General features: G+C 34.3%; 2 protein-coding genes across 2 annotated transcripts; both read left to right on the forward strand.

The window, feature by feature from the left end:
• Positions 1-5,229: 5,229 nt before the first annotated feature.
• LOC137824923 (uncharacterized mitochondrial protein AtMg00810-like) lies at positions 5,230-5,988 on the forward strand. The gene is made up of 3 exons (XM_068630599.1): positions 5,230-5,434; positions 5,543-5,657; positions 5,841-5,988. Exons 1-3 carry the CDS (start codon positions 5,230-5,232, stop codon positions 5,986-5,988), a joined length of 468 nt encoding a protein of 155 aa, XP_068486700.1.
• Positions 5,989-9,763: 3,775 nt separating this feature from the next.
• LOC137825570 (polygalacturonase-like) lies at positions 9,764-12,595 on the forward strand. The gene is made up of 4 exons (XM_068631264.1): positions 9,764-10,330; positions 10,950-11,239; positions 11,802-12,030; positions 12,187-12,595. Exons 1-4 carry the CDS (start codon positions 9,881-9,883, stop codon positions 12,403-12,405), a joined length of 1,188 nt encoding a protein of 395 aa, XP_068487365.1. The 5' UTR covers positions 9,764-9,880; the 3' UTR covers positions 12,406-12,595.
• Positions 12,596-22,867: the final 10,272 nt, after the last annotated feature.

The raw sequence follows: 22,867 nt of genomic DNA on the forward strand, positions 1-22,867 counted from the left end.
CCTGGCTTTGTTCCATGTGATGATGTCTGAGTCATCCGATTTGTTCTTGAAAACCCACTTTGTACCTATAACATTCATTTGGGTTGTTTTCGGGACAAGGGACCACACATCATTTCTCACAAATTGGTTGAGCTCCTCATGCGTTGCTTTTGTCCAATGCTCATCCTTGAGAGCATCACAGATTAATTTTGGTTCAATCTTGGAAACAAAAGTTGTATGGTTGCAAAAGTTTGCCATACTCCTTCTTGTGGATACATCTTTGTTGATCTGGCCAATGATGCTATCAACAGATAGGTCTCTTGGGATCCTCCACTCCTTGGGTAGATCATCTTGCTACAAACTTTCAATCGGTTCTTTCGCAGAATCAACCGGTTGAATTTCTGTGCTGTTGTCAAGATTTCAGGAAGATGTCATGTTCATCTTTTTCTGTGTTGATCTTTGTTAAACCTTGTTCTGATTTGTTAGTTTCATCAAAGACAACATGTATAGATTCTTCAACAGTCATAAGCTTTTTATTATAAACCTTATACGCATGGCTAGATAAAGAATAACCAAGAAAGATACCTTTGTCGGATTTTGCATCAAACTTACCCAGACTTTCTTTGCCATTGTTTAGAATATAGCACTTACATCCAAAGACCTTCAGATGGCCTATGTTTGGCTTTCTTCCATTCAGTAGCTCATACGAGGTTTTCTTCAAGATAGGCCTGATTAGCACATGGTTCATCACATAGCAAACAGTACTCACAACATCAGCCCAAAAGCACTTAGGCAGGGAAGAGTCATTTAGAATAGCCCTTGCAAGCTCTTCTAGATATTTATTCTTCCTCTCTACCACTGCATTTTGTTGGGATGTTCTTGGTGCAAAGAAGTTGTGGAAGATTCCTAACTTGTTGCAAAAGTTGATGGACTTTTCATTTTGAAATTCTCCTCCAAGAGCGTCTAGACCCAAGCCAAGCATCTAAGACCAAGCTAGAAGCGTCTAAGATCAAGCTAGGAGCGTCTAAGACCAAGCTAGGAGCGTCTAAGATCAAGCTAGGAGCGTCTAAGACCAAGCTAGGAGCGTCTAAGATCAAGCTAGGAGCGTCTAAGATCAAGCTAGGAGCGTCTAAGACCAAGCTAGGAGCGTCTAGGACAAGAAGACTTGGATCAAGCTATGAATGGGAGAATGACATATTGGTACATGTTCCGTGAAGGCCCATCAAGTGTAGCCTAGTTTTAATTGGGGTGTAAATAGCATAGCCATGTGGACAAATGTTTATTTTTCTGCACATTAGAATTAAGGAGGAGTTAACCTTGATTAGCTAAAGGTTTCTAGAAGCCTTCACTAATCAAGTTCGGCCATGTGTAAGTTGGAGGGCCATGTGCACCCATGTGCCATGTGCTCCATGTGCCTCCATGTGCCACTTCTTTACATTTCATTTGGCTTACATTTGTGTAGCATTTAGGTCATCAAATCTGGTCCTCTTTAGCCTATAAAAAGAGGAGCCTACACCTTGTATTTTCAAGATTGAATAGAGTATTGTTATGCTGTCAATTTAGTGCCATACATTACTCCTTGCCTAGCTTCTAGGTTTTAATCTTCATTTCACCACCTTCAAAGGGGCTGGCCGAACCTCCCCATTTCCACACTCTTCATGCACCTTCAAGGTCACCACACCTCTTAGGAGGACCTTGTTCATCTCTTCCATTAAGCTTTCGCACCATCTTCAACAAACATCCAAGAAGAGCTCATAGGAAATCCATCAGGTAAGCCATGAACAAGTTCATTTGAAACAAGTTTATTTAAATGATTCATATGAATGTGTGCAATTCTTCTATGCCAAAGTTATGATTCCTCATGTTTTAAAAGACAACCTATCGATGTGGAGCTGGATATATCAAGCAAATAGATGTTTTTAGACCTCTTATCAATTAGCAAAACATCTTTTGAATTTGGCAATCGAATCTCATACAAATTCGTTCTAAAGGTGATTCGATATCCTTTGTCACAGAGTTGACTGATACTGAGTAGGTTGTGTTTCAGACCTTCAACATAGAGCACATCATGAATAAGCAAGCTATATTCATTGCCTATGGTGCCCTTACCAAGGATCTTTCCCTTGTTGTTGTCACCATAGGTTACATGCCCATCTTGTTTGAGAGAAATGTTGATGAACTAGGATGAATCTCTAGTCATATGCTTGGAACAACCACTATCTAGATACCATAGATGTTGTTTTCTCTCCAAGCAACCCTGCAAAATTTAAAATCAGGTGGCTAGATCTGGTCCCCTTACGAATTTGGGTCCATGAGTGTTAATATGTTTCCAAGGAACATTAGGATCCTTAGGAACCCATTTTAGGATACCTTTAGGAACAGAAAACTTCGTGATTTTACAGAACCTAACAGAGTGGCCCTTTTTCATGCAGTAGAAACAACAAACAACGGTTGTTTCGACTTTTTAACTGATTTAATTTTAGTGAAGGTTGAAAAAGGTTTTGAACATCCACTTTGTTTGCTTTGAGGGTTAAAGCTCAAACCATATTTTCCAAAAACACATTTTTGAGATGCTAACACATCTTCAAGATTTGATTTCCCTTTCGAAATTATATCAACAATTTTCACAAGATATAAACTTTCTTTTGAAGGGACTCAGTTTTTACAAAATCTTGAATCACATTTGCAAGATGAGTTTTGATAAACCAGTTCAAGATTTTTAAAATCAGCATTTGAATTGTGCAAATCATTTTCCAGAACTGTGATTTTTTCTTTCAACCTGTTGTTTTAACTTTTCAATCGGTTATTTAAAAGGTTTAATCATTTAGCTTCTTCATGTGTTTCTTGGAAAGCATCAAGAAGTTGAAAATAATTTTCACATTTGTTGGAAGAAGATGTACTTACTTGACTTAATCCAGATTCTTCTTTGGCCTTTAGACAAACTTCCATCTTGGTTTCTGAAGAGAATGAATTAGCAGAAGATTCTTCTTTGTCCATCAAAGCACTCCTTGGATTCTTGTGATATTTCTCAAGTGTATCCCACATTTCTTTGGTTGAGATACATTTTGAAATCTTGAGCAATTCATCAGAATCTAGAGCAGAGACAATTATATTCTTTGCTATACAGTCAAGGTGTTCTTTTTTAGATGATGCAGAGTTATTTTCAGGCATATGCATATAGGCATTGTTTGAAATAACATTCCAAATATCTGTATCTAATGATTCAATGAAGAACTTCATTCTTATGCACCAAATTGTATAATTTTGACCACAAAACAAAGGTGGTTTATTCAAAGAGGCACCTTCCCCAAATGGAAACTTGTTAGCCATATGAAACAATTTTTTAGAAAAATAGAAATAGGAACTTGAGTATTTTTCAAGAACCTAGCTCTTGATGTCAATTGTAAGAATTGATGGCTTAAACAAGAAGGGGGGGGGGGTGAATTGTTTTATGAAATATTTTTGCAAAGACTTGATTTAGAATGAATCTTTATAAAAAAAATCTAGATAAGCACTTAAGGAAAACAATCAAACAATCCAGCAGAAACATATATTAGAATTTTAATCGGTTAAAACTACGTTTTAATCGATTGTTTATACCAGCAACAAAATTATCAAATAGTTACAGAGTTTGAGAGAAAGAGAGATTTACACAATAGGTTTATACTGGTTCACTCACACATGAGCTACATCTAGTTCTCAGAACAACCTCTGAGTTCCACTAGTAATCAAAACCAGATTACAACACACACACAAAGAGGTAACCTTGCAACCTACAAGATTCACTCACCCTCTTTGAGATATCAAACACCTCAAGACAGAACAACCTCTGTCTTTGCAGGATTTCAAACACAAGCAGCAGTTAAAGGAAGTACTATTACAAGTATCTAGACAAGGATAAAAAACACCTGAATTTGCACAATACAGGAAACTCCTATGATAAGATCTTGTTACCACAACAAAGCTTGAACAACAATCTTGCACTTTGAAAAACTCCTTTCAAAAACAAATCTATTTCTTTGATCTCAAATTTGTATCAATACTTGTTGTATTTGATTGTGTATTTTTCTTTGAAAGAAGGCTATATTTATAGCTCTTGAAATTTAGCTGTTTAAGGCAATTTTAATCACTTGAAATTTAGCTGTTTAAGGCAATTTTAATCAGCTGAATCAGTTAAAACAATTTTTCAAAAATCTGTTATGAAAACACACATTTAACCGGTTGAAACCACGATTTAACCGGTTGAATGAGTCAAGAAGTTTCATAACTAATTCAAAAAGCAGTTTCAAAAACCTCAAGCCAGCTAAGTGATAAACAAACGATTATCTCGATGATTCTGTTGAATCAAGTGTGTTCAAGCTTTGAAGAATCCAAACCCCTTTGAAGGTTGATGAAAGACTGGATGTGCTTGCTGTCGCAGAGCTGTCTTTATATAGGATCTGGGGTAGAATTTATGTGTAAATCCACTCTTGATTGAATCCAAAGCTTAAGCATACTCAATCCTTTTAAAAGAAAAGTGTTTTTCAAACTAAGTGAAAAACCCGATTGTTTTATACTTAGGTGTTTTTAGAAAGGTTGAAAACTGTTTTTGATGGTTGATTTGCTGCCAAACCAAAACAATCGATTGATTCTTGAAAATAACCGATTGTTTGTTTTGGGACCGTAACAGAAAATTGTTTTGTGCTTTGACTGAGCATTAAATGATTTTATAACTGAATACGCTCCAATTTTAAATGCTTTGACCAAGCTTTGAATGCAATAAATAGTTTGTTCAGATTTTGTAATAAACAACTAAGTTTTAATCAAAGAAAAACATATTTGAGTTTTTCACTGATTTTGCTTTTTGAAGAGTTGAAGTTTGTTTTGAGATTGCTTGGATCAAAGAGAGTGTGATATAGGATTTTCATCTTTTATTGATTTCAGATTTTTTCTGTTCCAAGGCAGTGGTATGAAAGGCTTAGCAACTTCCTGTTGTCTCATGGCTATGAAAGGGGAATGATTGACAAGACTCTCTTCATCAAAAAGTCAAATTCTGAAATTATCCTTGTGCAAATCTATGTTGATGACATCATCTTTGGTGCTACACAAGATAGTTTGTGTGAAGAATTTGTGGCTGCTATGAAAGGTGAGTTTGAAATGTCTATGATGGGAGAATTTTCTTTCTTTCTTGGATTGCAGGTTAAGCAAACAAAGGATGAAATCTTTCTATGCCAATCAAAGTATTGTAAAGAGATTCTCAAGAAATTTGAAATGGAGAGTTGCAAGGAAGCAAACACACCTATGCCTTCAAGTTGCTACATGGATGTACATGCTGTTGGAAAAGGGGTAGATCAAACTAAATACAGAGGTTTGATTGGCTCTTTGCTATATCTAACAGCGATTAGACCGGACATTATGTTTGCGGTATGTCTTTGTGCAAGATATCAAGCAAATCCTAAGGAGTCACACTTCAAAGGTGCAAAAAGAATTCTGAAATATCTCAAAGGAACATCAACTGTTGGGTTATGGTATCCTTCTCACTCTCCCATTCATTTAATTGGCTATTCAGATTTTGATTTTGCAGGATGCAAGCTAGATAGGAAAAGCACAAGTGGTACTTGCCATCTTTTTGGTTCAAGCCTCATCTCATGGTATAGCAAGAAGAAAGCATGTGTAGCTCTCTCTACTGCTGAGGCTGAGTACATAGCTACTGGAAGCTGTTGTGCACAGATTCTATGGCTCAAACAACAACTTGCAGACTTTGGATTGCAAATCAGCAAGGTCCCTTTGATGTGTGACAACACAAGTGCTATCAATCTTACCAAAAATCAGATTCAACACTCAAGAACTAAGCATATTGAGATACGCCATCATTTCATCAGGGATCGTGTAAGCAATGGGGACTGTGAAGTGAAGTTTGTTGAGACTAAACTGCAGTTAGCTGATATCTTCACAAAACCATTACCGAAAGAGAGGTTCTTCTTTCTAAGAAATGAGTTAGGTATCCTTGACCTTCATAATCTTTCCTAAATCTGTTTTAATACCTGTTAGAGTCTATTTGTGAAGACAAATAGGGGAAGAATTGATTGGTTCTTGTGTATCTTTCTCTGAAACTGTTTAAATTTGCTGAAGTCTCTGAAATCAAACATGTTTCTGCTTCTGCTGATAGAAACAACCGATTGTTTCGTGTAAACAACCGATTGTTTGTCTGGAAGTTTGCTTTCAAAATGTGAAAATCTAACCTGCTGTTGTAAGAAGCATTGGATTGTATATATTCTATTTTTGCAGGAACTGCTTCAATTCAATCAAATCCAACACAAGCAACCAGGGATTTGTCTTCATCAAATAGGGGGAGATTGTTGAATCAATTGTGTTCAAGCTTTGAAGAATCCAAACCCCTTTGAAGGTTGATGAAAGACTGGATGTGCTTGTTGTTGCAGAGCTGTCTTTAGATAGGATCTGGTAGAATTTATGTGTAAATCCACTCTTGATTGAATCCAAAGCTTAAGCATACTCAATCCTTTTAAAAGAAAAGTGTTTTTCAAACTAAGTGAAAAACAACCTGTTGTTTTGTCGAAACAACCGATTGTTTATATTTAGGTGTTTTTAGAAAGGTTGAAAACTGTTTTTGATGGTTGACTTGCTGTCAAACCAAAACAACCGATTGATTTGTGAAAACAACCAATTGTTTGTTTTGGGACCATAACAGAAAACTGTTTTGTGCTTTGACTGAGCATTAAATGATTTTATAACTGAATACGCTTCAGTTTTAAATGCTTTGACCAAGCTTTGAATGCAATAAATAGTTTGTTCAGATTTTGTAACAAACAACTAAGTTTTAATCAAAGAAAAACAGATTTAAGCTTTTCACTAATTTTGCTTTTTGAAGAGTTGAAGTTTGCTTTGAGATTGCTTGGATCAAAGAGAGTGTGATATAGGATTTTCATCTTGTATTGATTTCAGATCTTTTCTGTAACAAGCGTAATCCTTTGTACCTTTGAAGAAACTCTGTGTGTGAAGCTAAGAAGTGTTGTGTGTTCTTGAGGTTGTCAAGATCAACATTCTTAATGGTGTTGTGCTGAGCCAAAGGAAGTGTGTGTCTTGAGGGGATCAAGGTCAGTTCTTTGGTGATGTTGTAAGTAATCTAGGGTTGATTGCTTAGGGATTCCCCAGTGGTTTCTGGGAAGACTGGATGTAGCTCTTGATTAAGAGTGAACCAGTATAAACCTGTGTGTTCATTCTCTCTATCCTTAAACTCTTTAAATTCAGTTTTATATTTGTGAACTGGTATAAACAACCGATTGTTTCTGCGAAACAACCGATTGTTTTTCTGCGAAACAACCGATTGTTTTTCTGGTGCTGTGCTTATTTGCTTTGTGTTTTGGCAAACTGATTTCTTAATCAAGGTTTTCACGAAGTAATTTCATTCTAGACTGAAAAGTTTGCGAAAACCCTCTTTAAATCATTCACCCCCTCTAGTTTAAAGCCATACATTCTAACAGATTCAACTAGTTGTTTTCCCTTTGTTGGAAAAACACTTTGTTTCTTTTAAAACTGTTTGATCAAGCTTTGTGTAGGATTAAGAACTGATCTTAACAAAGATTCTAAACAACCTAATGTAAACCCAAACCAAAATGCAACACAACTTCAGGCTTCATGTGGATTTGAAATATCAAAGCTCTCATGTTCAACATATATTACAACAAGTTTTGTCATTTTGTGATTTTTTTAAGTTTCAAATTCTTGAAATTAACACTTTCTTTGTGTTTTCCTTACTCTTGAATGTTTCCACGTCTAGAAACAAACACACCATTAAAGTATGAGGTGGTAGGAGAGTCTTTGCCAAAGATAAATCTACTATTGATTTGTTGCTCACCTTCATATAAAGCTGAACTACTTCATTAAGGTCTAGGACACTAATTCAACTTTATTCCTATTTATTTTATTTAGACCATTTTAAAACCTAGTTATTATACTTCTATTCATAATTGGCTGTTTTGTTTTATTTATAAAAAATTTTAACCACACCCATTTAACTCATAGGGAGGTTTTTCTTGCACCTCTATCATTTCTTCATGCACTTCCATACTCAGGGTGAAAATTTTATTTTACCTTTAATGAAATAAAAAAATTATTCCTAAGTCCTTGCACTCCCACAAGCTTATTCGTTGAATGAGAGCAACGCAAAGTAGACAATCAAAAATAACTTTCAAATTCTACAATTCAAAATGCAAATTTGTATTGCAAATTATAGAATCCAGTGCATTTTAACGACTTTCGGATTTCACAATTTGGAATATAATTTGCATTCTGAATTGTAGAATTTAGAATGCATTTTAATGAATTTCGAATTGTAGAATTCAGAATACAAAGTTGGCTTCCAATTTCTATAATCCAGAAGTGATTTTTGAATCTAGAAAATGGCTTACGAATTCTACAATTCAGAAGTCATGACTTCCGAATTTTAGAAATGACTTAGGAATTGTAAATTTTGGAAACCAACTTTGTATTTTGAATTCCCCAATTCAAATTATAAAATTTGAAATACAAATTCAAAAAGATATATTTGGTATTATAATAATTATGGGGTACAGGAAGAAATCACGGAGGTACGAGAGGAAATTCCCTAACTCATAATCTAAGGTTAGTGTGGGAGCAAGGGTGAGGAAACCCAAGCCCAATGAAAACAAGTATGGAAATTCACCCCGTGTCATGTCATACCTATGTACCAGTAGCCTATTAAACTTAATAACACTTACATTACTAGTTATTAGGGTAATCTCAATTAAATAACTTTCATTAAATAAAATACTTTTCCTAATGTAATCTCATAGTATATACTTTTAATTGTTATGATATCATATTGATGTTGTTTTCAATGTTTCTCGGACGTTAGAAGTTAAAAAAAAAATGGTTGGGAAAGTTATAAAGGAATATTAAAGAAAAAGATACCCTGAGACTAAAAATAAAAATAGTAAATTACATAACTAAAGTCATATATATTGTGTGTATAATGTGCATTCTAGATAGAGTAAGGATTAAATGATCTAAAAAATAAGTTATTTATTTTGAATGAAAAAAAAACGGCGTAAGAGCAAACATTCAAAGTTTGGGCCGTACGCAGTTGGACTGCGCATTTCCAGTTAAGTGCAAGCAATACGGATGCAACGTACACGGCCTATTAGTAATTATAATTCAAACAATTCTCGTCTCTTTTTAGTCAATAATTTATTTCAAAGTGTTTATTAATCTCATGGATTCAACTCATTGTATGCGTTATCTATGCCTTCGATTATACTACACAAAGTAATAGTTTTTTTAATTATTTGTATTGTGCATTTAGTCCATCTATCCTTATCCTAAATTACACACACATATTGGTATAATTTCAAGTTTGATTAAAGAATAGGTTGAATTTTTGTTAAGTTAATTAAACCCTTTTAATTAAGCAAAGTCATTGGCTTAACACATGCATACTCATCATCCAAAATCTTATCTTACGAAGATAATTTATATCAACAATTTATTTATCAAAGCAATCACATTCATGATGCTAGCTCATCTTTTAACTTTCTTGGTAATCATGCAATGTATATAAATGACTTGTGTTATATTGAAGCAAATGCGAAATTAAGCACTTGAGATACTATAGCCCTATTTCCATGGGTTTCTACATAATTTTTTTTATAAACTATTAAATTAACTTTTTTTTATAAGTTAAATTAATTTAGATATACGTACCAATTTAAAGAAAGCCTCCTAAACACTGCTATATATATATATATATTACATCTAGCATTCTAACATCTTCAACTATATCTCAGTTCATCTGAAGGATCAAGAAGCAGAAACCGAAAAGCGCAACTGACATTCTTAGAGAGCATTTTCCACATTAGGGAACATAACTAGAAATTATTAGAAAATGATTTGTGTTGTTGAAACAAAATTCTTGGTTATTTCATGTATCTTATGCAGTGTTTTGTTAGGGTTTTCCAATGCAGTTGTAACCTCTAGATACAATGTGGTAAAATTTGGGGCAAAAGCAGATGGAAAAACTGACTCCACTGAACCATTCATGAAAGCTTGGGAATCAGCATGTGGTAATCTGAGCCCTGCAACAATTTACGTGCCTAAAGGGAGGTACTTGCTGAGAAACACTAATTTCCGAGGTCCATGCAAGAGGAAGGTGACATTCCTCATAGATGGGACTCTTGTGGCTCCTGAAGATTACACAGCACTAGGAAATTCTGGATTCTGGATTTTATTCAATCATGTGGAGAATCTAGTTGTTTCTGGTGGAAAATTAGATGGTAAAGGAGCTGCTTTCTGGAATTGTAGGAGATCTGGAAAGAGTTGTCCTGCAGGAGCAAGAGTATGTTAAACACTTTTTTTTTTTGACAAAAATTGTTCATAACTACTTTTACAAACACAAATAAAAAATAAAATAATTTTTCATAAATTAAAATCAGTTTCTAATTTTTTTTAAAATTTAAAAATTAAAATTAGTTTATAAGTAAATTAATTTTAATTTTTAGAAAAACTTATTTTATTTTTTCTTGTTATTGTTTTCTCTCTTTAGTGGTACTTATAAAGAAAATTCTCCAATATATATACTCTGTCTTTCAAAAGAGGGAGATGTAATATATTTTATGACATCTTTTTTTTAACATATGATTAAAACTGATGAAATCGTGAGAAGCTTTTTTTTTTCTTAATAAATTTGAGTTTTTGCAAACATATTAAAACTGATCTCAAAAGCGTTTTTTTTAATATTTACGTTTCATTAAATAAATACATTTTCACAAATATTTGTAGACAGAAACACTTATTGAGTTTCTTTATGAATTACATTCAACTTATTCATTTTAGTTTAAATTCATAAATCTTACATTGATATCTATTGTTAAAAATTTATGAAGAATTTTTGATGAATATGAACCCTAAACTAGAATAAAATGTTTAACAAGTGAATATTTGGGTAATAATTGCAGTCAATGACATTCAACTGGGTGAATAACTTGGTGGTTAGTGGCATAACTTCAGTGAACAGCCAAGTAAGTCACCTTGTAATCAACACCTGCAAGAATGTTGTTGTGAAAAATGTAAGGCTTATTGCACCTGAGCAGAGCCCTAACACCGACGGCATTCACGTTGAACGCTCAACTGGGGTTACCATTACTGGATCTACCTTACAAACTGGAGATGACTGCATATCCATTGGTGATGCCACCTACAACCTCTTCATCTCCAACATAAAATGTGGCCCTGGCCATGGCGTAAGGTACCATCAACACCATTATATTACTTTAAAACAACCTTTATTTTTATGAAATATAGATCTCTTTAAAGATCCAAAATACCTAACAAAAGAAATAAATCATTCTTTCTAAAACAAACTCATCAAGATACAGAAATTGTAGCTGTGTAGAAAATAGGTGCAAATTTTTTACAACAAATATTGTAGTAATGTTTTTACAATCATGATAAAGATAAGAAGGAAAGAGAGAACTGGAAATAATATTGTACATGGACAGTGTTGCACCACTTTTATATTAACCATTAAATATATTAAAACTTAAATTTTTCACTTCCTAAACTTATTTATTGATCCAACATGTGAGATACTTCTGCATTAATAAAAAAGTATGTAATTATACTATCTGTCTCTGTTAGTACTGTTCTTGGATCGGCTATGGTATCACGAAGAAGAATATCATAATAATTTATGCAACATAATTTAAAAAATAAACTGTATACACAAAATTCTATACGAAATTTGCATAACAATAAAATGAAAAATACACAAAATTGTACAACAATCTGAGTGTACATGTTTGAAGCAGTATTGGAAGTTTAGGTCAAAAAGTGGACGAAAAAGGAGTAGAAAATGTGACTTTAACGAACGCCATCTTCTCTGGATCGGACAATGGAGTGAGGATAAAGACATGGGCCAGACCGAGCAACGGGTTCGTTAGGAATGTTCTTTTCCAAAACATCGTAATGGACAAAGTTGAGAATCCCATCATCATTGATCAGAATTACTGCCCCAATAATCAAGGTTGTCCTTCCCAGGTAATCATAAATAGTTAATGCAACCCAACATTATTATATATTTTCGATCTTTCTATGGGAATTTAAAATTTTAATTAATTAATAAAAATTCAAAGTTACTGGTATCCATGTCACAATTTTTTTGTTGGGATAACACAATTGTGTTATATTTTACAGACTTCAGGAATTAAGATCAGTGAAATCACATATTTGAACATAAATGGAAGTTCAGCAACACCAGAAGCAGTAACTTTTGATTGCAGCCCAAGTAATCCATGTCGAGGGATCAAATTTCAGGATATAAACCTAACCTACAAGAACATTGCTGCAACTTCATCGTGTAAGAACATTGAGGGGACGAGCAGTGGAACACTGGTGCCAGAAAGTTGTATATAATATTAATAGATTGTATTATATAAATTTATGTATATAAGTCTCTCTATGCTTCAAGATGAAGCAGAAGCTGGGTGGATGTATGCTGGTATTGTTTATTGTTTAATGGTTTACATGATTGTGTAAAGGTCAATTCAACCTGCTCAAACTTTTGTCTTTCAAATTTTAGGAGGCTACACCATGTTATAACAAATTGTGTGTTCACTATTTCTATCTTTTTTCCTTTTTTTCTGATTGGAAAAAAATAATGTCCTAATGTTATTAAATAGTCTTTGTTTACAACCAATTAAATAAATTAATGATCAACACAAATTATCATCTATCTTCAAAACATATGCAGTAGTAATATTTTTCTTATTGTTGGAAAATTTGCAAGAAACTATAACAACGTATTATGATGGGTCTACCTGTCATAAAAATTAATGGGGTGAATTTTTTATTAAGTGCCAAATTTTTTATACGAATTTAAAGAAGAAATAACATAATAACTAGTTAATTCTCTTTATAATAGTCATACTAAATTATTTTTACTAAGTTTTAATTCAAATCAACAGTGTAATTAGTCTTCTTTAGTTTTTCGTTCCAAAGCTTCAGACTCTCTTCCCCAACTCAAAACTCTTTTCTCAATTCTTCACTGCAAACTCTCCCTGTGGAACCTTAATTATGCACAAATTTCGTGACTCTAGACTCTGTTCTCTATTTTCCGACTGCAACCTCTCCTCTTTGAACCCTAATCGTTGGTGGAGGTGATGAATCTTTAGGTGCACTAGGCAAAACAAGAGAAATATTAACTTGATTAGATGAAGACACATAAGGAGAAGGACAAGACTTAAAGTAAAGTGAAGGCTCACTCGGATGTGACATTTGCTTAAATAAAATAATAGTAAGAGAAGGTGAAAAACATTTATATCCTTTTTGTGACCTAGTAAATCCTAAAAAGACACATTTGTGTGATATAGGAGATAATTTATGAAGACTAGGACTAAAGTTATGAACAAAGGATGTGGACCCAAAAATTTTGGGAGGTAAGGAGTGGAAGGGTCATGTGGAAATAAAATAGAATAAGGAATTTTGTCCTCTAACACGGAAGATGACATGTGATATATTAAGATAACATGCACTAAGAACAACACCCCTAAAACGCCAAGGAACATTACCATGGATTAAAATAGTATGAGTTGTTTCAATAAGATGTTTATTCTTGCGTTCAACTATCCCATTTTGTTGAGGTGTATAAGCACATGAAGTTTGATGAAGGAGATCATGAAAAGTCATAAAATTTTTAAAAGAATGAGAAAGAAACTCATTCCTAGTATCACTGTGTAAAATTAGAATGGAAATTCCAAATTGATTTTTAACTTCATTGTAAAAGATTTGAAATATCGAAAACAACTCAGAACGATTTTTCATTAAAAACACCTAAGTACATATTGAATAATCATCAATAAAAGTAACAAAATACTGAAATCCTAAATTAGACTTAATACGACTTGGTCCCCACTGTCAGAGTGAACTAAGGCGAAAGGAGATGAAATACGTTGTGAGACACTACTAAGAAAAGAACTACGAATGTGTTTCCCTAAATGACATGACTCACACACGATAAACTTGATACATTAGACAAACTTGGAATAAGTTGTTGCATCTTTGCAAGAGTAGGATGACCCAATTGAGCATGAATGAGATGGAGAATCCACAATCGTGCCAACATGTGCAGAGATCTGTAGTTGATAAAGTTAGTGAGACTCACATTCGATGCCAATCCTCCGTCCCAAACTTCGTTCCTGTAAAGAAACAAAATCTTTGGTAAAAGAAATAACACAATCAAGGGAATGAGTAAGACGACTAATGGATAATAAGTTAAATGGAGAACCAGGGACATAAAGAACATTATCATTAGATAAAGAAGGAAAAAGATTAATAGTACCAACACCATGTGATGGTACCCTAGACATTGGCCATGGTAACTGAAGGTAAATAACCTATAGTAGATAGGGAAGAGAAAAAAGGTTTATTATCAATAATGTGATATGTTGAACTTGAATCTAGAACCCAATGGCTAAGGGAAGTAAAGGGTTAGGCCAACAAAAGATGTACCTGAATGTGTGACAGAAGTAGTGGAACCAGAGTTCTAACGATCCTCATACCATTTAAGAAATTCATTAAAAATATCAGGCTAGCCTGAGGTACCAAATGAAGTATGATCCACATTAGAAGGTTGCATAAGAGTAATTTGGACAACCACAATAGATTTAGGAGGACGACCATGTAAGGCATAACATCTGTCAATTTTGTGACCAAGTTTGCCACAATGGTCACACTTTTGATGCCCTTTGCTCGACTTGTGAGGGCGAGTATGATCATTATGCCGAGAGACTAAAGTAGAAGAGTTATCAACATAAGGCGTTATATCAGTGATGTGTTTACCTGACACACGCAGAAAGGTAGAACAAGTAGAAGTAAAATTTGGCATGATAGGAGATCCCAAAATTTGATCACGGACATGAGAATAATCATAAAAAAGGCCATGTAAGCCTAATAACATGAAACACTTGGATCTTTACTTTAGTTCTTGAGAAGGAGTGGAGGCAGGAGGAAAAAACTTATTAAAATCATGAAGAAGAGCATGGAGTTTACCCATATATTTTGCCATTGTACCATCAAGACAATTTGGAGCAACAACTGTGAGGAGATTTTGACACACACCATAAAGACGTTAAGTATAATTGGTGTATAATAATTTTTCCTGTTCCCAAACTTCTGAACATGTCTCATATGTTCGAAAAATTGTTTTAAAGATGAATGAATGGTTGATTTGATAACGATGCATAATTGAGCATCAATTTTCAACCAACGAAAAACCTCATCTTCAGCAACCCTGGGACGAGTAAGATGATCAACATAACTATGTCTCTTAAGCCATAATTTAATATCTGAGACCCAAGTGTCATAATTGATTCCATCCGATTTGTCAATGGAGAGATGAACATTGACATAATTAGTATAAATAGACGGTTCAAGTATAGTGGCAGTGGAAGAAGCCATAAATGACAAGGACAAATCCAATCACCGGCCAATTGGTGGCAACTCTGGAGAGAATCTGGTGGCGGCTTTGGGGAAACTCCAGTGGTGGCTTTGGCGAAACTCTAGTGGCGGCTCCGACGTCAAGGAGGCGGTGGGACGACGACTGGAAAATACCTGTGAATAATGGGTTCACAAATTTGTTTTTTGAATTATAACCCTATGCTCTATATACCATATTAAAATAAAAGAAAAGAAGAATAAGATAAATCCTTTGTGTATATTGAACACATAGGGTTATGTTTATATAGAAAAAGAAACATATGCACTAAGCCCATTACATAAATAGAAACATCTAATAATATCTCATAATATCTAATAATATCTAACACAAATAAATAAGTGATGGAAACTCGACATTTGTGATTTGAGATCCCATGAATAAGGTTCATATGGGTAAAAATAAATCACTGGTTAGTTTTGCTAGCATTACAATCGATTTAAAATCAACTTTGTCCATTCCTATGGTGTGTCAAAGTGGTAGATACCACATCATTACAAGGATAAAATTTACAGTTAAATTTTATGTGGTATATGAAATTTTAAATTTTACAAATATTTTAATGATTTTCATATCCTTTACATGCAGTGTATGATTTACAACACACGAATGTCAAGTTGGGCCGTTTGCATGAAATTTTGGTAAGATCTCTAGAGCACTCATCAATATCAGACATGTGCATGACCTAGTAAGCAGAACACAATGTTAACTGCAAGAATTGTGTGGGTGTATTTGATTGACTATCCTCTAGCACACATTAAGTGTTCTTTTATTCATATAGCTTGTTATAATATCTCTGGTGCATTACATTGTAATATTTTCTTCTTTCTTTCTCTCTCTCTCTCTCTCTCTCTTTCTTTCTCTTTCCTTTTGCAATTTGTGGGGGATTGTTGTGCATAATGGGCATTATAAAAGGAAAAATAGTCCCACATTGCTTACTTACACTCTCAAAGGGTTTATATACCAAGACACTCCATACACACCTTCACTCACTCTTTTCTCTTTCCTTATCCTTTGTTATATGCTTTAAGAATTTTCTAGTTTTGTGATCCTCGTCATACCATTCTAGAAGCTCGTGTTGTACCTTGGGGGATATCAGTATAGTGATACTAATCCAAAAAGGAACTATAAACTCCTAGAAAAAAAAGTTACTTCTTGAAATAAATGGCTTAATGAATTGATTATTAGTCATTCACATAATTGATCAATTTATAGCTAACACAATTTTATCACACACACACACACATATATATATATATATAATACAGGGAATATTCCATTAAGAAAAAATGTATTAAAAGGCCTACCATTTTCACCAAAATGTGGTGCTCTGAGGAGCAAATGAATGAAGGGGTATTTTTTTAATTTGATGGAGACTTGACCTTTATTTTGGTAGATGAAGGCCATGTTACTCATACCCCTGAAAATCCACTTGCTAAGGTGATGTGAGTTTATTTTTAGATATTTTCATTTATGGTGACACTTTTACTTAAGGTTGAGATTTTAACAATTAATGGTGAGGACCTATGGAAGATTCCCACTGGACACGAATTTAACCAAGTGGTTAAGTAACTGTAAAGGTTCACTTCATAGAGGCAAAGATGAAAAACAAGATATAGTGAGGATTATATGCAATTTGTGAAAATGGAATGGCCACAGGTAAACATCAATGGTGGTCAAGGCCTTCCAATGATGCACCATACTCATAATTATGAGTGAAACCCAAGAGCAACAAATAAGAAAATTAAGAGACAAGAACATAAATGGAATGGAGAAATGAAAGGAAAATGGAATGAGAAAACTTATGATGGTGGGTGAGCAATGTCACGCCACTTGGAGGGTCATGTGCTCCAAGATGAGTGTGTTGACCGCCACTTGAGAGCTTCCCAATCACTCAAAATAAGACCTCAAACCTAAGAGGACATAAGCCTCACTAAAAGCTCACACAATTTGTGTAGAGTTTCTTTACTTCATTCAAATTCAACTTGTAAAATACAATGGGTAGGCCTCCTATTTATAGGTGAAGGAGCCTTGGAAAACAAGCATGAGGGGTAGGATGGGAAAAGGGAAAAAAGGGGCAGCCTTAGGGTTTGACTAAGTCAAACCCGAACCCTAGGCTTTTGCTTCTAGAAACTAGGTCAAAACTCATTCCTAAAGGATTAGGAACAAGCTAAAATGATAACTACACCACCTATTATTATAAAGGCACCTTATTCTAGCCTATCTTTGTTATTTGGACCCCTTAAGTGAGCCCAAAATTATTTACAACATATTTTATCTTTTAAGAAGACCAAAAGGAAGAAAAGTTGGTGCTCTGGTTTATGCCCACCTCCTCTGGTCGAGTCTATGAGATCCTTGGTGGGGTCTTTAATTGTTTGATGAGATGACTGCTTGCCATGTGCTTTTTCTTTTGCTTCCTTGGTCATCTTCATAACTACTTGGTTTGTATCATGCCCCCTAAGTTCGAGAGAATTCAACCTCGAATTTAGAACTCCTGTAGATAACATAATTAGTTTGTTCACATATAAGATAGTGCAAGGATTGTGATGTGAACTCAACTTATGTTCCTTAAGTGTTGGGAGTGCATAAGATGGGGTTCTATATACATACCAAGTTTGAAAAGAATGTTTAGGAATGATAAATATTTGTGATGAAATCCTCTTAAAAGGTGGAAACCTTTAGGAGGTGTTTGAAAATCATTCCTAAAATTCTTTAAGAAAGATGGTAAGTAAGTAGAAACCTTTGGTAATGAAAAAGAGAAGGAAGAAGTATACCATGAAGGCGCAATTATTTTTGTGAGGTCTAACAAGATGAGACTCTTTTTACTTTCCTTGGTTTTTTCATTTTCATTTTTTTTTATTTGTATTTGTTCTTTAGTTGCCAACTTGGTGCTTTTAGTTGGACAGTTGGCGGCGATGTGCCCAAAATCTAAACGTTTAAAACATTTCATATTGGGGGTTTTGGTTGCGACTTAGTGGTAGAGGTAGAAAGGTAGTCTTTAGAAACCTTTTGGTGAGTAGTGATTTCTTTTGAAAAATGGGAAGGAGAAGTTTTTGTATCCTTCCCATAAGATTTGTAGAAATCATCATTAGGAGTGTTTTTGAAAGTTGTTTTCTTTGAAATTTGTGATTCCACCTTGATGGCTAGGTGAACCAAGTTCTTTAAAGAACAATACTCATAAACTTCTACAACATCTCAAATTTCTCTCCTTAAACCACTCACAAACCGAGTTATCTTTGACTCATCACTTTAGGCATATTAAATTTAGTCAAAGTTGTTTCTAAGTCTTCAAAATATTCCTTTACCGTCCTAGGTCCTTGATGAAGCCGTTGGAGCTTCAATAAGTGTTCCTTCCTATGAGGAGGAACAAACTGCACGCGCATACATGCTTTCAAATCATACCAAGAGAACACGACTGACCTCTTGTTTAGCCCAATGTCCATTACAGTTTGTTGCCACCATTGGATGACATAGTCTAAAAAAACTAGGGAACCTAACCTAACCTTTTGGTCCTCGGTGACCTAATACACATTAAAAAGATGTTCAACTTTAGCTTCCCATTCTAAATACAAAGTAGGGTCATTGGACCCATTAAAACTAGGTAACTTTACAAAATCAAAAGAATGTTGTGGTTATTGTTGGTGTTGATGGTGATGTTTGTCAAAATTGTGCACTTGCCAATCATGTTCTTGACTCCCAAAGTGCATGGAATGTCTAGTTGTTTTTGGCAGCTCCTATCTCTTTGTTGAGTTTTCATTGCTTGAGCTTCTTGTAGTCTTTGCAATATTTTTGCTAGTTGGCTTATTTCCTCATCTTTGTGGACCATTCGCTACTTGACCTCCACAAGTTCTCCCAAAAGGTGGGCTTTGTGATGCTATTGCGATTTTGAAGATTCACCTAAAGACAAATGACCCATAATATTTGCACAAAGGAATCAAACAATTAGTGAAAAAGAAGTTAGAATAGACTCTCTCAAGTTTGCATCACTTTTGGTGAAAAGAAATCAAGAGGAGAACACTCAAAGCACTCAAAAAGAATTTTATCCTCTCAAAAAATGTCTATCTTGGTGTTGAAAATTTCTCAACTGAAAGATGACAAAGCCAAACACACTTGATCTCAAAGAACCACAACAAAACTTAAGAAATTTGAAAAGATAATCAAGAAAAGCTCAAAACAAGAAAGCTAAACCAAATTTGTGAAAGAGATTATGACAAAACTTGAAAAGGAAGACAAGCAAGAAAAAGACACACAAAAAGACTCTAAGATACTTACTAAACTTTTAACAATGAAAATTTATTTAGAAATTTGTCAAAGCAAAAGGATAAAAATTCCACAAAGGTTGAAATTAATTTGCCAATCAAGATGAACCCAAAATTTTGAAAATGTTACCCTTTGAAAGATTGGAACAAAAACATTTTTTGTTGGCGCAAATTCCCTTTTCTCTTTTTTTTAATACTTGTTTTTGGATTATGGAAATGAAATGTCCATAGTTTTGATCATACATATTTTCATATAACTCCAATTTTCACAAAAATTTTGGGATTCAAAACAATTGATCACTTGAAATCTTTTGTTTGGAACTCAAATCTACTTCTACTAAAACTAGTTTCTAATTACTTATAAACTTTCACAATTAAAAGCAAGTAAGTAGAGGAAAAAAATATAAGGACTCTTAGAACACTAAAGAACATATGACTCAAGGCAAAGAGGTAAAAACAATATAAGACATAAAGGAACATTAAAAAAGCGAAACAATGCTATTGAATAAGGTAAATGCCGAATTTAAAAGTAAGAAAGTAAATGGTTGACATTAAAAGTGCTTGAAAGTAAAGACAAGAATTTAAAGGGGCTTGAATGTAAAGACAAGGAATTAAAGATGCAAGAAAGTAAAGTGCCAATCAACTCTAAACAAGATAAGCTAAAAAACCTAAGCTCTGAATACCACATGATGTGAGTTGATTTTTAGATGTTTTCATTTATGGTGACACTTTTACTTAAGGTTGAGATTTTAATAATTAATGGTCAGCACCTAAGGAAGATTCCCACTGGACATGAACTTAACCAAGTGGTTAAGTAAGTGTGAAGGTTCACTTCACATAGGCAAAGATGAAAAACAAGATATAGTGAGGAGGAGATGCAATTTGCGAAAATGGAATGGGATCAAGGTAAAAATCAATGGTGCTCAAGGCCTCCCAAATGATGCACCATACTCATAATTATGAGTGAAACCCAAGAGCTACAAATAAGAAAACTAAGAGACGAAGGGGTTTTTTAATGAGGTCATCTAGTGATAATTTTTTTCTTAAATGATGGTGCATTAATTCAGTTGATATAGTTGAGTTAACACACGAAGAGACGACCTAACTCGACGTCAGTATGACTATCCGAGTACAAGCGCCCTGTGCGTGAAAGGGTTATCTAATGTCATGGTTAGATGACCTAGATCGTAATGAATAGAGTCATCCGAGTATAAGTGCCTTGTGAAGATGAATTTGTTGTTGAGTACATGGTAAGACGACCTAGATCGAAATGAATAGAGTCATCCGAGTATAGGCGCCCTGTTAAGATGAATCTATCTGATGAAGTACATGGCAAGACAACTTAGCTCGGTGTAAGCACGACTACCCGAATATAAGCGCCACGTGAGATGAGTTTATTTTTGTAAATGAATTACTTGATGTGAGGCTTGGTAAGACGTAACTCGAGTAACCAAGTAGGCGCACTGCATTGGCAAGCAATAAGGCACGGTAAGACGTAGCTCGATCATCCGAGTAGGCGCACTACATTAACAAGCAACAAGGCACGATAAGACGTAACTCGGTCAGCCAAGTAGGCGCACTGCATTGGCAAGGAATAACACATGGTAAGACATAACTCGGTCAGCTGAGTAGGCACACTGCATTGGCAAGCAATAAGGCATGGTAAGACATAACTCGGTTGGCCGAGTAGGCGTACTGCATTGGTAAACAATAAGGCATGGTAAGACGTCCTAGTCCGAAGTGAATAAAGTCATATGGGCATAGACGCTCTGTGGACGTAAGGTTATTGCAGTTCGTACATGGTAAGGTGACCTATCTTGAAATGAATAGAGTCATTCGAGTATAGACGCCCTGTGAAGATGAGTTATTCAATTTGGTACGTTCTAACACAATCTAGCTCAGAATGAATAGAGTCATTTGAGTATAGACGCTCTAAGAAGATGAGACTACTTAGTATGATATATGTGTTGAACCAAGTGGTGTTCAAGCTTTGAAGAATCCAAACCCTTTGAAGGATGATGAAGGTTGGTTGTGCTTGCTGTTGCTGAGTTGTCCTTTAGATAGGATTTGGGGTAGATTTAATGTGTAATCCACTCTTGATTGAATCCAAAGCATAAGCACTCTCAATCCTTTTAAAAGAAAAGTGTTTTTCAAGCTAAGTGAAAAACAATCTTTTGTTTTGTCGAAACAACCGATTGTTTTATACTTAGGTCTTTTTAGAAAAGGTTGAGAACTGTTTTTATGGTTGACTTGCTGTCAAAACCAAAACAACTGATTGATTCGTGGAAACAACCGATTGTTTATTTTGGTACCATAACAGAAAACTGTTTTGTGCTTTGACTAAGCATTAAATTTTTTTCCAACTGTTTACGCTCCAGTTTTTAATGCTTTGACCAATCTTTGAATGCAATTAATAGTTTGTTAATATTTGATAACAAACAACAACTTTGTTTTACAAATAGAAAAACAGATTTGAGTTTTTCATAGATTTTGAGATTTGAACAGATTTTGAAAGAGTTGTGATTGCTTAGAGATTGAGTTTTATCAAAGTGTGTGAGATAGGATTTTCTCTTGTATTGATTTTAGATTTAATTCTGTAACAAGTGTAATCCTTGTATCTGTTGAAAGAAACCTTGTGTGTTTGCTGAGAAGTGTTGTGTGTTCTTGAGTGGATCAAGATCGACATTCTTGGTGTTGGTGTGTTGACCAAGAGGAGTGTGTGTCTTGAGGGGATCAATGTCACTTCCTTGGTTGTGGTGTAAGTGATATAGGTTTGATTGCTTAGTGGAATTTCTCAGTGGTTTCTGAGAAGACTGGATGTGGCTTTGGGTTTAGAGTGAACCAGTATAAACATCTCACTACAAAAAAATGTGTAAAAAGTGGCGGTTTTAATATGGCGGTTATTAATAACCGCCACAAATTTCAGTATAATACGTCATTTCATTAACCGCCACAATTATCTTTCAAATTATGTCATTTTTAACTGTCATAATTTTCCTTCAGAATTGAAATTGCTTTATTCCTTTATTCCTATATTCACATTTTTTATTTAAAAATCCTTCAGTTTTTCAATTGAAAATAATTTTTTTTTTGAAAACTTAAGAAAATAATTTTTTTTTTTAAT

The sequence above is a fragment of the Phaseolus vulgaris genome, chromosome 8 (genome assembly GCF_000499845.2).
Source record: "Phaseolus vulgaris cultivar G19833 chromosome 8, P. vulgaris v2.0, whole genome shotgun sequence".
NCBI lineage: Eukaryota > Viridiplantae > Streptophyta > Magnoliopsida > Fabales > Fabaceae > Phaseolus > Phaseolus vulgaris.

Coding starts and splice junctions, on each gene's coding strand:
- LOC137824923 (XM_068630599.1), top strand. CDS start 5,230: ATGGAGAGTTGCAAGGAAGCAAACACACCTATGCCTTCAAGTTGCTAC. Junction 5,435..5,542: donor TAAGGAGTCACACTTCAAAG/GTGCAAAAAGAA, acceptor TTGATTTTGCAG/GATGCAAGCTAGATAGGAAA. Junction 5,658..5,840: donor CTCTCTACTGCTGAGGCTGA/GTACATAGCTAC, acceptor TCATTTCATCAG/GGATCGTGTAAGCAATGGGG.
- LOC137825570 (XM_068631264.1), top strand. CDS start 9,881: ATGATTTGTGTTGTTGAAACAAAATTCTTGGTTATTTCATGTATCTTA. Junction 10,331..10,949: donor GTTGTCCTGCAGGAGCAAGA/GTATGTTAAACA, acceptor TAATAATTGCAG/TCAATGACATTCAACTGGGT. Junction 12,031..12,186: donor ATCAAGGTTGTCCTTCCCAG/GTAATCATAAAT, acceptor TATATTTTACAG/ACTTCAGGAATTAAGATCAG.